The sequence below is a fragment of the Equus przewalskii genome, chromosome 22, assembly GCF_037783145.1.
Source record: "Equus przewalskii isolate Varuska chromosome 22, EquPr2, whole genome shotgun sequence".
Taxonomy (NCBI): domain Eukaryota; kingdom Metazoa; phylum Chordata; class Mammalia; order Perissodactyla; family Equidae; genus Equus; species Equus przewalskii.
Genome location: NC_091852.1, coordinates 10,796,630 through 10,813,995, shown reverse-complemented (window position 1 = coordinate 10,813,995; position 17,366 = coordinate 10,796,630). Strand labels below are relative to the sequence as shown.

Below are 17,366 nucleotides of genomic sequence, written 5' to 3'. Positions count from 1 at the left end.
GTGACAGAGGAGATTCATCATTAGATATAGTAATGGCCTTTGACCTGTGGTTGGTGCTGCAATGCCACCATCCCATTCCCCTCAGCCCAGGCAGCATTTAGAAGTCTGTAGGCATTTGGAAATATGGAGGGTGGTTTGTTGGTTGGTTGGTACAGTGCTTGGGAGGCTACTGGCATCTGGATCTCGTGATTTCTGAAGGCTCTTTCTAGTTCAGATTGAGTGGTTTTTCATGTACATGTGGCTAATGATTCCTGTTGGCAGAAAGGATCTTTGGTCCAAGTTCAGGCCTCAGTGTCCTTCACCTAGAATACTGCGTTAGCCTTCTAGCTGTTCTCCCTCCAGTCTGGTTCACCTCCCTGCCGTCTGGCTTCTTCTTATTCCCAGGTCTGTCTTACTAAAATGCAGAACTGATGGCACTCTGCTGCTAAAAAATTTTAATAAAAAATGTCTTACCAGGATAAAGTCCAACTTCTTTGCATGTCATGCAAAGCCCTTCAACTGTTTGGGCTCCTCCTGCCTTACAGATTTCACTTCCCACTAGTAGTACGTGGTTCTATAGGGTAGGCCTGTGTCTTACTCAAATGACTTAATGACTTTATGCGCTTGCCTTTGCTCTTCTTTTTGTGAATACCTCTTCCACTTTAAAGAGTTTTGCATGAGTGTCTTGCCACACATGCCCAAGAAGGCCCTCAAAATCCTACTGTGCCTTGTCTCTCCCAACTTCCCCTACCCTAGTCTCCTCCTCCAGCCACACATTCTTTCTCTTCCTTGACAGACAAGCTCCTTTCCCCTTCAGGGACCTTACGCAAGCAAGCTGTTCCCTCCCCTTGGAATTCTTTTCTCCTTGCTCTTCATCCACAGAGCTCCTGCAGATCTTTCAAGTCCCAGTTGTTGGGTCAGCTTCCTTAGGGAGTCTTCCCTCAGCCCTAAGATTAGGTTAGATAATTCCCTGATAAGTGATTGCATAGCATCCTGTAATTTTCTTCATGGACATTACTCTCCAACTGTAATTACTTTACAGAGCCTCTTGAGTATTATGCATTGTCTGTCTTGTTCATTATTCTAATCTCAGTTCCTACCACAGTGCCTGGTGCATAGTAGGTGCGGAAATAATTGGATGAATGAATAAGAAAACAAAACCCTATCCTCCTGCCCCAGGAAATGTGCTGGCCGTTCCTTCCTGTAACTTCCCCTGGGATTCTCTCTCCTATATTCTGGTACTGTAGGGCACTCTCTATGTCTGGAAGTTCTGTGAGGAGGGGGACCGTTATCTCTTGCTCACTTGTGTCTCCACCTGTCAGGAGTGTCAGTGTTGTTCATTATAAGAATCATACTTCATTTTACATCTCTGTTCTTACTACCCCTTTACTGACCCTATCAATAAGGGAGATATTTTAAAAAATTCTAGGTTATAATATAGAGTTTTTTATTACTGTTTTTATTAGAGGTATCACATCTATTGCCATGCCCTAAAGTACTTTCATGGCAGGTATTGTCATTGTAATCTCTTCTGAGAAGCGTACGTTAAACACGGATTGTACACACTTTAGTGGTTTGTTAAGATCTGTTTCTCAGCAGGCTTTGTTGGACTGCTGAGCTTATATTAATTATTTCAGCCTCTTTCTTGTAGAAAAAAGTTTTCAATGCTTTTCCAGAACAAATGCAAAAATAATTTTATGATGAAAGTAAGTAGGCAAGTGATTTAGCATATAGAATTTCATTTTACTGGCTTTTTTTTTTTCCAACTGTGCTTGTATTCATTAAATCTCAATATTTTATTGAGATATAATTTACACATCATAAAATTCACTCATTGTAAATGTACAATTTAACGGTTTTTAGTAAATTTACAGAGTTGTGCAACCATAACCACAATGTGTAGGGGTTTTTTTTTTTTCAGGATTTTAAAAAAGATTATCAATCACAGTATTTTAAAGAATAAATAATTGGGCATTCTTTTCCTCTTCCAAATCCCTGTTAGAGGCCCCCTCTCTCACCCTTGGCTTATTAATATATTCTCAGTGGCATTTTATTTGGTGGCACTGGTGAAAAGGTCACACCGGGAGCTCATATCTGAGTGAGCAGCTTGAGCAATAAGAGCAGCCATAGTGTTGCCTGCCGCAGATTTCCTGGGGCTGGAGTGGCTGTCACCACTTGTGGTGAGGGGGCTGAGGGGATAGGCAGGAAGTGGGAGAGGAAATGAGATGTAGGGTGGAGTGAGGAGAGGAACAGATGGGGCAGGGGAAGAAAAGGGGAAGAGATGGCAGACATAATGGGAAAGCCATCGTGGTTCTGAGAAGATGTGAAAAACTTGCTGTATTTTCTGAATCACAGAGCTTACTTGTTAAAATTTGAAAATGGAAAAAAAAATGCCCCCTGTGGGTCAGTTTATGGGAGTACTTTAGGCTTCTTTCTCGAGTGTTCATTTTTTCTTTTGTGATCGTTTACCCCTTCTTCCCCAAGTTTTAATTTTCACCCCTTTCCTGGTGTGTGCTGCTTTAGTCTGTGGTGTAATGTTACTGTGTGGCTGAGTGAGCAATGTTGGGTGTTTCTGGTGCTTTGAGAGCACACAGGGGAGGAGGCATTCTTTCCCTTAGGGAGCTTCTGTTCCAAAGGTCCTTAAACAGCAGATGATTCACAGTTGTAAGCAGAAATAGGGAAGTAAAATCCTGAACTACAGGTGAAGTTCAGATGTGGTATTATAGCCCATGGCCATTGCCATGAGAGCAAAGGGAGGAGCTCAGTTGTGACTTCCATTGTCATTTTAGATTTTTAGCAAGAGTTTCTATAGGAGCATGTGAGTGTTATGGTTCACTGGTGTGTTTCTGGTTTTCTCAGTAAATGCACTTGATTTTAATGCTGAGCCAGAGCGGTTTCAGCCTAAGGCATCTTTGCCCATCTTGGCAGTTGGAATCCAGTTTATGAAGCAAGAGTTGATCAATCTTCATGGTAGGAAGGGCTTAACTAGATGCATTTTCTGCATCTCTGTCTCATAGAAGTGTTCTTTGAGTACTTAATACAGAGTAGATGATATTTCAGTAATACGGAGATTTTTCAGTAATATACAGAAATGGCACAGAGTAAGAGCTTAAAAGCTTTTGTTGAATGAATGGGTGCATGAGTGGAATGAATGATATACCTCTTGGATGTATACACATGTGGTGTTTTGGCGTCTGTTTCAGTGTTTTGGACATTTTGCGCAGCCATTGTTGAATGTTGGAAAGTAAGAGGTGGGAAATCCCATAAAATTTCCATGCATGTACTCACTTTGAGTACTAGATAAGTCTCAGAGTCGTCCTACATGTTATCTTTTTCTCTGCTTTCCAACTGCTGCCATTTTTCACTACTCTGATACACACATTGCCTTAAATCTAAACATGAGCTCTGTGCTTGGCACATAGTAGGTAGTCAGTAAACATACATGGTCAGGCTGGCTTCGAGGAGAAACTACTGTTACTGCTCATTTTACTGACTATGCCTCTTGATTCCTTTTAGTGTTTTCATAAATCTTTAGGATTTTTACTTTCTTTGGAGAAAAGAGGGAAATTAATTATTTCACTTTGACAAATACTTTATTAAAGAGTAAGAGAATGGATGGAGATATCTATGAAGACTTTGGGATTGCTTCTTAAGCCCTTATTTTTAAACTCTTACAGTTAAAAAAAAAAAATCAGAGATACGTAGTTTAATGTTCTGAGTTTTAGTAAAAGCTTAAAATGCAGTGATCTGTTATTTGACATTTTTCTTCCCATTAGTTGCAGGCACAAAATACACATTTCTATTAGGAAATCAAGGATGAAAACACCACTTGTAGATGACTAATTTAAGCAGTTTCCCTTCCCACATCACCCCCTCACCCCCCATCACCACCCCTCCACAGCTGGGAGGTGGATAGTGGTCACCCTGGTTGATCTCAGTGACTGTGTGTTTGAGGGTTTTGGAATGTAGTGCGAGGTAGCTCAGGGAGAATTTCATGTTTCACTCGTGGCTTACCTCTTTGTATGTATTGGGCAGTATGATAGCTGAGCTTCATGTTCACTTCAAGTCAGTGGAGAAAGTTAACTACATTTCTCAACTGGGATCAGCCAAAATGAGACTCTTGCCGACCACACAGAGGACTGCCTGTTTCACAGCACAGTCCCTTTGGCTCTTCATTCACTAAACCTAGTGAAAGAAGTCCAGAAGAGACTATTTTAGACCGAATTTGAGTGTGTAGATCCTAGAATGTTCGAGTGTATTTAGTTGGGAATAATATTTACACTTTGGGGGTACTTGTCTAAGCTGTTGTGTATGTCCGAATGTAAGTGAGTGCCTCCATGTTGAGACGTCTGTGCTATTTTTCTAATGTTATAAAAATTACTAATGGCAGTTCTTGCTCATTTTCTTTAGAACTGAATCATGGATAGAGGGATTTTCATATACTATTCGTCCTAGTTTTTCCAAAGGAAAACTAACTTAAACTTGCAGGTTTTGGTTTTTCTATTGCATTTAAAAGAAATACCTGAAGTTCTTAAACTTTACTGCTAGGGAGAGTTGTACATTTTTAATCCCTTTTAAATTTGCAGCCCTTCCTGACAGAAATTAAAATGTGAACACTTTTTACATTTCCAGAAGAAACATGAATGTTTAGTTCTGTATGTCCTTCCGGTGTTTACTCTAACAGACAGCAGGAAAAATTTTAAAAATAAATACTTATAGGAAGTATTTTCAAAGTTTTTATGTAGATGGCAGAGAAAAGGGGGTACAAAGAAAGCAGGTCAAATGGGTTCTGTTGTTTTGTTTGTAGTATTAGTGGAAGGTGTTGGGTCAGTTTGCATCACTGACATGAAAGGAAAATGTAAGCTGCTTCTACCAGTTGTAAGGGAGCATCCTTCATGGGGGCGCAGTTGGATGCCCAGTTAGTTCTCAGCAGTGTAGACCCAAATGTACCCTAGAGATTTAGTCACCCTCCACCTGGGGCTTCTATTTGGAGTATGGAGACCCCTAAATCCTATTTTGCATGTAATTGAAGGTAGAGGACATGTTAGGAAAAGCTGTTCTTGACTGAGTAGACACAAATAATTGTATTCTGTTTCTGATCTTCATTTATAGCACCAGCAACAAGTGGTGCAGGCTGTGGAACGGGCCAAGCAGGTGACCATGGCAGAACTGAACGCCATCATTGGGGTACGTGGCCTTTCCATTTTAGCTCTGATCTTAGTGTTTGTCATCAGTTCTCTTGCTTTCTCTTCTTAAATTTTATTCCATCAAAGGGGCAAAGGGCAATAGAAGTCCATAAAGTGAAATTAAGCACTTTGCCTTCAGTCTCATGTGAAATTTGATGGCTGCCTCAGAAACTTTGGATCACATTCTCACCAATTCAGGTTGACATGTTCCCAAAAATTCTCCCCTAAGGAGACTGGGTAGTTCTCTTTTATAATATTTCTTTTGCAATCAGCTTCTGTTGCTAACCTATGCCAGAAAAAAGATACAGATTGCCCTGATGTCAAAATGGCCTGATTTTTTTATCTTTCCTCAAATATAGATTATCTTAATTATTATCATTTTTAGTGAAATGTGCATTTTCACATCTCCCTGCTACTCTTCCTCCCTTGTGATGAGTGGTTCTTGTGGGCTAGTGTCCATTTGTAGTAGAAAATAATAGATGAACTACACCTTTCTGAAAAATCAGTGGCCTAGTTGTAAAATCCTTCCTGCATAGTAGCATTAATGTTGCATAGAAATCCTGCTGGAATTCATGGGTTTGGGCAGTCACTCCACTTCCATTTTGTTCTCCCAGATTAAGATAACAAGTAATAAAATAAGGTGCTAAAACTTAGAAATAATAAAGGTGAGAAATCTTAGCTGAAAAGAGCACACTACTCACATCTCTATTTATGCACCTGGTACAAGCAGTTCCTTAGGTTATTCTAATAAAGACACTACAACTGTGCCTTCCTCTTTCTGCCCCCTCCCAAATACTTTCTTTTGTGTATAAATTATACACAAAAGTCTTTTCTCTTTTTTCCCCTCAGTGTATCAAACATACTTTGAAATGCTAATTATTCCATTTACTTTCATTAAAATTCAAATTGCCGAGTGAAGATGCGGAGAAGGGTCGCCTGATAATCAATCTGAAGTGAAGATATTGCTTCAATTACGCCTCTGTCTTTTAACAAGGAAATCAGAACTCTGGGGTGACTGCCGATGGTGGTAGGGCAGTAGTCTGATTGTAGCTTGTTTTTTGATGAGCTGTTTTGAGCTCTATTTTGTGTCCCTCTGACCACAAGAAAACAGTGGTAGTAAATTAGAAGACATAATAAAGGAGAAAGAGTAACCTTTATTTCCTCAGAAGGGCTCTTGGGAAAGAAGAGCCTGAATCAGAACAAGCCACACTACAGACTCACTTGTCATACATTTTCTGCCAGGGGTGAGGGAGAGATGAGAGATGATTATGTTTCACAGTTAGTTTTTATTTCCTAAAATTCCAGAAAAGAGTAGCGTAATAAATTTTTTAAAACACTGAGAAGGCATTCATCTTAAAGTTAGTGTATATGTATATATACCAGTTGTGTTTGCTCGAAGTGTGTGTTGTATTCACGCTGGGCTGGTTTTGGTTACCAAATCTCGCGAGGTCACCAGGGGCAGAATCTGCTTTTTTCAGCCGCTACCCTGTCCGCCGTCCGCCGTGAAGGAGACTGTGTGGAGTGAGGACTGACCGGAGGGCTTGCTGGGGCATTTCTGGCTTAGTGTTGATTGATTGTCTGAAATGCTAAAACGCAGGTAGCCATCCTACCTTCTGTCTGGTTGGCATCCTTCTGAAGGAAAACGGTGCTTTTTGTTTCTTTTTCGAGTCTTATTAGTTACTGTCTGTACACTGGAGAGATTAATCTAAATCAAAAACACATTGTTTTGTGTTGGATGTTGCTTAGAAACTTGAGGGGAGGTATAAAATCAGAACAAGTGCCCTTCCCTTCATCACATCAAGTACACTTTTAATACTGTTTTATATCTGTTTCATTTTACATATTTTGTTTTGAATGGGATGGCAGATTGCCTTTTCTCAGGGAAAGGATGACTTATTAGACTGTAGCCAAGTTACTGACAGACATATTGTGCGTGTATGGATTTAATTATTAAAACAAAGCTAATTTAATTTTGTGACTTAAAAACTTATTTGAAGAATTAACTCAGTCGAATTGCATGCTATCAAAGCAGCATGTGCTGTAGTTGCTGGATCTGGTGGGATTTCCAAATTATTTGTATCCTAGTAGAAAATGGAATAAAAAAATCACATAATCTGACTATTCTGAAAAATTGATTGCAGAAATAGAAAAACAAACCCAGCAGTTTTCAGGAGTCACAAACCAAGCAAGAAAAGAGCTCAATTATCAACTTACTTGCTGCCTTTCTGCTGCTGCTGTCCTCTGTCGTCTTTGGTCTTTTGTCTGTTTCAGCCCTGGTAGTGCCTTGTGTCCAGTCGTTTTCAGAGTTGTAACACTGTGGACTTTTAAATGCACCCGCTGTTCTGGCTGCCCTTGGACATGGCCGTGTTGTGAGGTGCTGGTATTTTGACCTGCTACTGAAAGTGGTGAGGGGTCAATTTTAGATTTTTGTTACTTGATCTTTAGAATGTAGTCGGCAACAATTTTGTGCACGGAGGGAATGAAAATTTTTCCTCCTGAGAGGCAAAGCCCTGTCTGAAGCCCCTGCACACCTTCATTTGTTTATCGGTGCACATGCATCTGTTTTATATGTGTGTGCACCATCTACACAAGCACAAATGTTCCCAGATTTAATGAAATCTGATGAAGCACCTTTTTAACTCTGCAATATTATTCTACCTTCATTGGCAAATGAGCCAAACCAGTGATCCATGCAGTTTAAATGCAAAATGCTGAAGTGAGCCTGAAACCTGGAGAGGCAGCTTGTTCTCTTGACAGTAAGCTAGTTGTGTTTAATGGAATGAAACACAGTTATAATGATTTCTTTCACAGGTCATGTTCAGTTTAAAACTGTTGATAGATTGAAATAAGTTAAATATCATTTATCTTTTATTTATAAGGAAAAAACCCAGGAAAATTCCTGTGTTGTTTTCTGCAGTTAATATTTTGTGTTTTGTTTTGAATTGGTCGTATTTTACACTTCCCTGAAGCTTTCCCGCAGTTTCCCCAAATGGGCTGAGGGAGCGTTGTGTCTCTGGTTTGATCTTGTCATGTGTCCTACTAGCCACTGTGTTTTTAAATTAGAATTTCTGCGCGATCACACTGTTGGAACAACACACAAATTGTAGTTTTAAATCAGTAATATGATCTAATTAGAAATGATGTTTTCATTTCCTGTATTATTAAATTGAGTCATCTGACTATCTTAAAATGCTTTTTAAATCCATTACACTATATAATCAGCACATGCTGTGTGAATGTGGTAATGCTTAATAAAGGAGGCTGATTTGGAACCTCATAAGAATCTCTCCAAAGAAACTACCATTAAGAAAAAAGTTTTGTTAGTACAAACATTGCAAAAGGAAATGTTTGGCTTGTAAAAACAGAAAATGGAGTTTCTTTGGATCCCCTCCCCCTCTTTTTTAACCTGACTCTTTGAAGAATAAAATGATAGAAATATGCTTTTTTTTTTAAAAAAAAGCAAAGCACACTCCCTTAAAGAAATCCTTAAGAACAGGTATGCCATGGTGTTGTAGGAAAATGCAGTTTAGCACAAGAAATGCTGAACCTCAATTTTTAGCAGTGACATTTTAATGATAGGAAGTCTGCAAAATTATTTGCCATCAATTGTGAAGGCAATAACAAGCCTTGGTGGTTTTTCACACTCTCTGTGTTAAGTGCTTTCAGAATGACAGCGTAAACTGTGTTAGAGAACTCCAAGGAAGTAAAACTGATTAAAATGTTCATGCTTGAATGGTGCTGATGGAATAGTTCATTTGGACTTTCTCTACCTCCTGCAGCTCAAGCTGAAATATTAAAATTCAGTGGATTTAAATCTCTCTCCTCTCAGCTCAGGAAAAAAACATTACATTTTAATAGGTTTTAAACCCATAATTCATTGGTTTGGAGCAGCACTATTAAATCTATTTAAATATTACTTGTATTACTAAGGAAATGATTTAAATGACTTTGCCTTTACCATCCTCTGTGTTTGAGTTGATTTAAAAAAAGAAAGACAATACCTTTGGGGTTTTTTTCTTTCCTCTTAACATTTGTTTTATTGTCCTTGTCATATGATTGGCCCTTAAATTATATACATACACATTCCAGATTGGCATTTTGGCAGAGGGTCTTGCTGTATGATAGTTTTAAAATGTGTGTCCCTCTTTTTTCATTATAGATTTCAAAATGCCGTTTTCAGTTTCAGAGGCATTTAGATACGCCACTGTGGTCATTTCCCTTGTTGTCTTTTTAAACTAATTGGCTGTTAGGCAAAAAACTGAAAGATATAAATTTGTAGGTAAATATAAAAACTTGTGTTTGTGTGTTTGTTTTCCCCTCCCTCACATGACAGCGTCCAATAACACAAAATTTGAATAAAATTAAAAATACAACTTCACTTTCTTAACAAAAGCAAAAGTTATTAAGTATCAAAAAAGCCGTATTTTCCTCTCTTCTGTGTTTACTCATAAAGGGTTTTCCAGAGATATTGTTACTTTTGCAGTGGCCTTGCTGTTGTCCTCTTTTGGGCACAGATATGGCAGCAGTGCTGAGCAGTGTTGTCCTTACCAGGCCCACCTTACCCCTCCTCTGCATTTCTCTCCTGCCTTTGTCATTACAGCATGTTATCCCCAGCTTGAGCCACCTCCCGAAAGCCACACTGGGAAGCTCTTGCATTTTCCCAGTGCTTTTTTTGGGGACTCCACCCTTCATTTACGCATGTGCAGCGTGGAAGCATGAGAGAGCTGCCCCCCACCCCATGGGGTAATCCTCGACCCCTAGGGAGTCAGTCACTGGAAGGCCCCCCTCCTGTCCTTTTGGTGGGCAGTTTTAAGTGCTTTCTGTGTTCCTCCACGAAGGATCCCAGCAGAATGGAGCTTCAGTTGCCTGTGGTGGTGATCAACTCAAGAATATATCCTTGTTTTGAGTTTCTCTCCTCTGATTCACTTTCCCTATGCCCCACGCCTGTTCTGGGATCATTTCTCAAAACTACCGGCAGCCAAGCCCTGTCCCTCCACTTTTCTAGAGGAACTAAGACACTCAGGATTTGACTTCACAGGCCTCAAGCTTTTTAAGGAGGCTTTCTGGTGTGGGTAGGCAGTTGTACTCTTGTGCCAGAATCATGGTTTGTTTTCTGATGTGAATTCTGTGCATAAAACATTTTCTTTAACAGCCTAGCTTTTACATTGTTTTTTAAGTAAGTAATTTTCAGTATACTTACAGGTGAGCTTCCCTTTTTTGTCCTCCCAGCTGATTACTATTGGTATTTTCTAAATATGGAGTAAACTTAAAAACGAGCCAGAAAATTGATTTGTGTTTTATCAGAGATTGTTGTTCAGCTTTGTTACTGTCTACTGAAGAGTGTGCCTGGAGCTTAAAGGCCTTATACGATATGCCGGCCCCTGACGGCATGATGTGCACAGCTTGGTAACACTGGGAAAGGGGAAAGAGGCTGGTGTTCTGTAATTGTAGGGCTTTGCTTACCTGCCCTCAGAAAGCATGATAAAGTTTGATTGCACGTAAGCCAGAGCAGCTGTACATCGTAAGTCCACACATTCCTCTCTATCTTGTACTGGTGTGCCTTCCCCTCACCTTTTCTTTTTAAACTGGTTCATTTACTGTGGATCAGGAGACTATGTTATTGAGTGTTGTAGTCATAATCTAATCTTTGTGCTACAGTTTGATGAGGCTCTAAGAGGCAGTAATTTCCCTTCTCTCATAACAAAGACTCTCATATATTTAAGTAATTTTTTAGCTCTGTCTCCACTTCAGAACTCCGTAAAAAACCTCGGTAAAGAACAGGATTTGTAATTTATGCGTATGGTGTGCTTTTAATTTCTGTTACAAAGCTGCCCTAGAAGAATTTTTTCTTGTTGCTAACGTGAAGGACTACTGTTTGTTCTTTGCATTGAGGGAGGAGATCTCTCCTCCTTCCCCCAATAAATGCATTTTCATGGCTCCAGGTAGAGTTAAGTGCAGAGAGTCACAAGAGCTGTAGAATGTCTCTCACTGGGTGCCTCTGACTTAGCTTAAGGTATGTGAGCATTGGGCTCCCGCTAGGAAGAGAACAGAGTTTCCCAGATCTGGGAATCTGCATTTCATTCACACCACAACACAGCAGGCCCAACCTGTATAGGGGTCCAGGGGTCCTGGTGGAACTGTTACACAGAAAAACAGCTTTCACTCAAGGCAGCTTGCAAGCTTGTTTGCACATTGTTATCCCTAATGATTGGTTAGTCTCCTCCCATTTTGCTTCCCTTTCTCTAATTCTCTGATTGACTTCCTCCTGGTAGTGTTCCTGCAAGCAGCACCTCCAGCTCATGTCTAGTAAGCCTTCTTTCCCTGTGCGCCCAGCCTGCCTTGTGTCCCTGAGAGCTGGGAGGGAGGGAGCTGGCCTAGGCTGTAAGACAGGCAAGCTCACCCCAAACGGGCAGCGAAAGAGTTGGTGACTTAGGCTAAGTTTTAAGGACTATTATTGTGTATTCCTCAAAGCTCCCTCTGTTTGAGAAAATCCTACCTGAAAATGCATTCGTGATCTTAAGTGTTCTCCTAAAGACCTTTTGTAGAAAGGTTAAAACCTTTTAGTGAATGGTAAGAATGATTTATGATTACATCCACTCATTCATTCATTCCACAAATATTTGAGTATCTTCACCAAATCCTATCAAAGGGGCACATTTTAATTTTCACTTTGAATGTTATTTTTAAATGTTTTCTGAAATGATCCTCAAATTACATTTAAATCATTTTATTAAGGTTTTATTAGTTGTAATCGTTTTTGGTTTTACATTTTACTACACATAATAAGCTTTTAATTAACACATTTTAATTTTGGTACAACTTCAGTTTCCAAGGATAACAGGGTAAAGAAAGAGATAATAGAAAACATGATAAAAATGAGGCTGCATATGTTTACAGATTTGTATATTTTTTATATTTGCAGCTATTTGGAATTAGGAATCTAGAAATACGAATCATTATTCTTTTTTTAAGTCAGGTTTATTGAGGTCTAGTTTACATAGAGGAAATTTTCCTTTTCTAGCATACGGTGTGATGAGTTTTGACCACCAAGTGCAGTTGTGTAACTGCCACCACTCTCAAGATACAGAGCATTTCTCTCTAGCCCTACCCTGTTCCTCCAAATTCTCTTATTCTTTGTAGTCAGTGCTATTCTCTACTCTAGTCCCTGGAGACCACCGATAATGTTTTTTCTTCCAAAGTGAGCATTTTTGAGAATGTTGTGTAAGTGGAATTACACACTATAATGTAGCCTTTTGAGTTTTCATCCTTCATTTAGCATAATGCCTTTGAGATCTGTCCGTGTGTTTCCCTGGATCAGTACTAGTTAGTGCCTTTGTAGAGCTGGGTAATATTCCATTATATGGATGTACCCGTTTGTTTACCTTCACCCCTTGAAGGACATTGGGTTTTCTCCAGGTTTTGGTGATTCGTAAATAAAGCCCCAAGAAATATTCACATACAGGTTTTTGTAGAATATAAGTTTTCATTTGGGGGGCAGTTACTTGGAAGTAGGATTGCTCAGTTTTACGTTTAACTTTCTAAGTGGCTGCCCTAGGTTTGCCAAGTGACCATTTTGTTTTCAGTCTCACTAGTCTGTATGAGAGAGCCCTTGCTCCACATCCTCACCAGCATGTGGAATTCTAGGTTTTTGGAGTTTTTTAGCCGTTTCTAATAGCTGTACGGTGGTACTCATGTTTTTATGCATTTCTGTAATAGCTAATGAGGTTTCTTTTTATGTGCTTGTTTGCCATACCTATATCTTCTCTGACGAGTATCTGCTCAAATCTTTGCCTTGTTTTTTCTTGAGTCAGTTCTTTTTTATTTTTGAGTTTTGAGAGTTTTTTAATATTCTGGATTTAAGTCCTTCATGTATTTTTCAAATATATTCTCCCAATCTGTGGTGCTTAATTTTTTTTAATAGTGTTTGAAGAACAGAAGTTTTTAACATGGATGATGTCTAATTTATGACTATTTTTTATGAGTCTTACTTTTGATGTGTTCCTCAGTGATCTTTGCCTAACCCACCACAAAGGTTTTCTTGTAGAAATTTTACATTTAGGTCCATGATCCAGTTGAAGTTAATTTTTGTTTATGGCGTGAGTTGTGGGTAGAGTTTCTTTTTTCTTTTTTTTTTCAGATGGACATCCGATTCACTGGTTCCAGCACCATTTGTTGAAAAGACTGTCTTTTCTCCATTGAATTGCATTTGTACCATTGTTGAAAATTGATCGACTCTATGTGTGGGTCCATTTCTAGGCTCTATTCTCTTCCGTTCGAGTGCATAGCTAGTCTTTTGCCAGTGACACAGTGTCTTGATTTCTGTAGCTTTCATTATTGATATTCTCCATTCTATTTTGTGCTTATTCTTTACTGTTCTCACCCTCTTTCCAGTACCCCTCAGAGCTCTGGTTAAAACTCAGAACTCAGGAAGGTTAACCCTTTGCTCTGATGGCTGCCCATTTTGCTTAGAATGAAGTTGAAATTTCTTACCATGGCCTGCAAGACGGTGAGCTGACCCTTCACCCACCTCTCTGATGTCGTCTACTACTCATTCTCTTTATTTGACTTGTCCTTCAGGCACATGGCCTTTTTCTTCTGTCCCTAGATCACCCCAGGCATCTTCTTGACTGAGGGTTTGTGCACCACCTCTTCCACCCTCTAGAATGTCCGTCTTCCACCTCTTGACGTGGTTTTCCTCATGCTCTTCTTTGAAGTCCCATCTCAGATTTCATCTCCTGAGAAAGGATTTCTCTGGCTGGCAGATGTTAATAGCTCTTTCACATAACTCATTCTCTGTCCCATTAGCCCATTTTATTTTTCTCATAGCAATAACCATTTATTTATGTGTGTGATTTTCCCGTCACTAGAACGTGAGATCTTGTTCATTTCTATAGCCATGGTGCCTAGGACGATATCTAGCTCATCTTTTTCAATAAATATTTGTACAATAAGTACTCAGTAACTGTTGAATAAATGTACAATAATTTGTTTATAATATTTAATAAAGATCTGTTCAATAAATATTTGTTAAATGAACAAATAATCAGTTTTGAGCTATTTTCACATTGGGACTTTTACCCCCACAATTTTGAGCCAAGATTGAGAGAAATTGTGAACTGATAGATAATACACAATTCTGGCTATCACCTATATAGTATGAGCTTAGGAATTTCACTTAGAAGTTTTCTCACCTGCGGTGTAGAATGCAGGACCGGAGCTGATAGCCCCTGAAGTATTATCTGCTCTTCTAACATCGTATGGTTTTGTAAACCTCTTTGTTTTGATCATCATAGGATATTTTTAAAACTTAGGGACCTTTTGATTTCTCTGGATTTATTGTATCCCTAGGCTTATATTCTTTTCCCTAAACATGTAACTAAAAATAGCAAATGTTTTTGAGTATTTGCTTTGTGTCAAGTACTGTGCTAAGCATTTGCATGTATTATTCTATTTAATCTTCACATCATCCCCACGTGGAAGGTAGTCTTACTGTCCCCAACTTTGCAGATAATGAAGCTAAGGCTCCGAAGGGTTGTTAGTAGTTTTCTGAAGGCCACACAGGGAGAAACTGGTAGAATGGGGATCTAAACTTAGACTGACTTCAGAGCTCACGCATTTAACCGTTCTGTTACACTGTCCCTTATTTGTTCCCTCGACTTGTGTTCGTCTTTCTCTTACACTAGGATCAATAGTCTCTTTATCCCTCTGTGCTAATAGGATTGTCCAGTGCTTAGTGTCCAGAGTGCAAGGAGAGAAATGGAAGTTGGGTGTGCCTGATGCACATAGTAATTGGTTAGCCTAAGTTCTCTGAATTGTATTAGTTCCATAGAGCAGTTGGATACTTTTGACTCCTGCTATTGTTTCCTGTCTGTTGTAACTTAGTCTCCTACGTGAGAATCAACAGTTGTCATAAACACTACTACCAAAGCAAGTATTTTAAACTTAGGTCCTTGGATCTTCTCAGATTTCATGCTTGGGTCTTAGGCTGTTCATTAGCTCCCTGAGATGTTGGCAAAATTGTGTGTGGGGGTGGGAGGGTGGGGTATACGTTTCCTGGGGAAGAAATTTTGATCTTAGATTCACCAAGGGTCCCATGACGCAAAAATGTTTAAACCTGTGCTTATGGGACTAGAACTCTGCAAGATCCAGATAGGAAAGAACAAAGTGTTTGGTGGAAAACCTGTAGCTAGAAAGCACTTGTCTATAGCATTACGAGGAGACATTGCTGGATGGTTGTTCAGAAACCTGGAAATCAGGAGTTGACACTGAATTTGTTTCTAAATATTGGGGGAGTTTCTTCAACTATTGACGGGTTGGGGAAAAAAACAACTACATTTTGTTGATACTGTCATAGGTATTATGGAAAATAAGTTAGCCACATTAAACATTTAAACTTTAACTAACAATTAATGATAATGACTGCTTGGGATATTGTTTATATTAAAAGGAATTAACTGGAGCCAGCAGCTCAAATAGTCATAAAGAAAGTACAGGCAAGTAAATATTTCTTCAGAATGCTTTGTGTTTTACTTTCCTGTTTATAGAAACATCCTTTAAAGTTCTGGGGCACAATGACAACTAAGAACTGGTCCCTGCCCCTTCAGCGCTCATGGTTTCATGAGAGGAGTAGATCCATAGATGGATAAATCTCATTTATATAAATTTGTGAACCAAGCACAAGGGGAGACTGACTGGGGTGGCAGTTATCCATGAAAATAAAAGTGAGGGTCAGCTAATTAGAGCAGTGGGTGAGGAAGGGGGATGACTGGTAGGCAAGGAACAATGGGTCCACGCTAGGGGACGTAAATAAGTTAGAACCCATAGAGATTGCTGGGATATTTTGGAGAGTTCTGTCTTTGAAATTATTTCATTGCCTTATACTACATAAACTGTGTATTTTTTCTCTGCTTCCATTTCTCCATCTTGAGAAAATCTTGTCCATCCTACTTGTGAATAACAACTGCTTCATGGGTTATAGTAATATTGCAAACTTAAATAATGATGTTGACCTACTAAGCAAGAGTTTTAGCTAAACCCCCCCCCCCCAACCCTTTTAAGAAAAAATAAAGATGGCACATTCTTGATCCCTTTTTAAGGTGCTTCCCTGGCTAGTCTGCCCTTGTGAGTCTCGTACGTTTTTTCCCCTTGGTAGATTCGTAACAAAGGAAAGAGTTTATCTTGGCCCAGCTTGTCTTCTGTGGCCAACAGGGACAGTGCCACTGTGGTCCCAAAGCAAAGTGGCAGTCATGTTGTATTTTTTTATTTCCCTAGGGTGTTTCTGGATTGACCCAAAGCAATTTGTAGACACAGCTCTGCACAAATTAATATCTGGGAGAAGAAACTGTTGAGAGGAGAAAAACAGTTCAAGCTACTGTCTACTTGGATTGAAAGCTCAGAGGTTGCTCCTGGGTTTCTTTCAGCTAATAGCCTCAGAATGGCCTATGAGTAAAGACAGATGTCAAGGGGCTGGCTCGGTGGCGCAGTGGTTACGTTCACATGTTCTGCTTCTCGGTGGCCCCGGGGCTCGCCGGTTTGGATCCTGGGTGCAGACATGGCACCACTTGGCAAAAGCCATGCTGTGGCAGGCGTCCCACATATAAAGTAGAGGAAGATGGGCACAGATGTTCGCTCAGGGCCAGGCTTCTTCAGCAAAAAGAGGAGGATTGACAGTAGTTAGCTCAGGGCTAATCTTCCTCAAAAAAAAAAAAAAGACAGACAGATGTCAAGGCAGGTTTTGTTGGTTGTTTCTTATGGGCAGAGCCTACCTCCTACAATGGAGGCTAAAACATTCCAGATACTCTGTCCAGCCTTCCTCACAGCTGAGCTGTGGGCATGTGACCCTGTCTAGGTCAATGAGATATAAGGAGATACCTTCTTGTCCTTAACAGAAAGAACCATAAAGAGAGAATTACCCTCCTTTCTGCATTTGAACATGGTCATGTGAGATTATGAGTTAATGCTTGGAGATGTGGCAGCCATCTGGGGGGAAATGGGATACAAGAGAGGCCACAAGAATCAGAGATGTTGACCCGGAGGCTTGATATTGCCAAGTCATCCAACCAACTCAGGACCACTTCTGTGAGAATTAAACACCCCTATTATTTAAAGGCCACTTTCATTTGGGCATTCTGTAACTTGCAGAGGAGCTATCTTAACTGATATACTGTAATGCCATGGTGACTTTCTACATATGTATCAAAA

General features: G+C 39.7%; 1 protein-coding gene across 12 annotated transcripts in view; it reads left to right on the top strand.

Annotated features, from left to right (window-relative positions):
- The window catches only part of TLE4 (TLE family member 4, transcriptional corepressor), a 141,642-nt gene that overhangs the window by 44,374 nt on the left and 79,902 nt on the right, over positions 1 to 17,366 (top strand). For 7 of the 12 annotated variants that reach the window (XM_070590703.1, XM_070590702.1, XM_070590700.1 and 4 more), the window contains one exon: positions 5,092 to 5,166. The exons of the other annotated variants lie outside the window; for them this stretch is intronic. In XM_070590703.1, the coding sequence (XP_070446804.1) occupies positions 5,092 to 5,166 (75 nt within the window). The remainder of the gene's footprint in view (positions 1 to 5,091; positions 5,167 to 17,366) is intronic. 12 annotated transcript variants of the gene reach the window in all.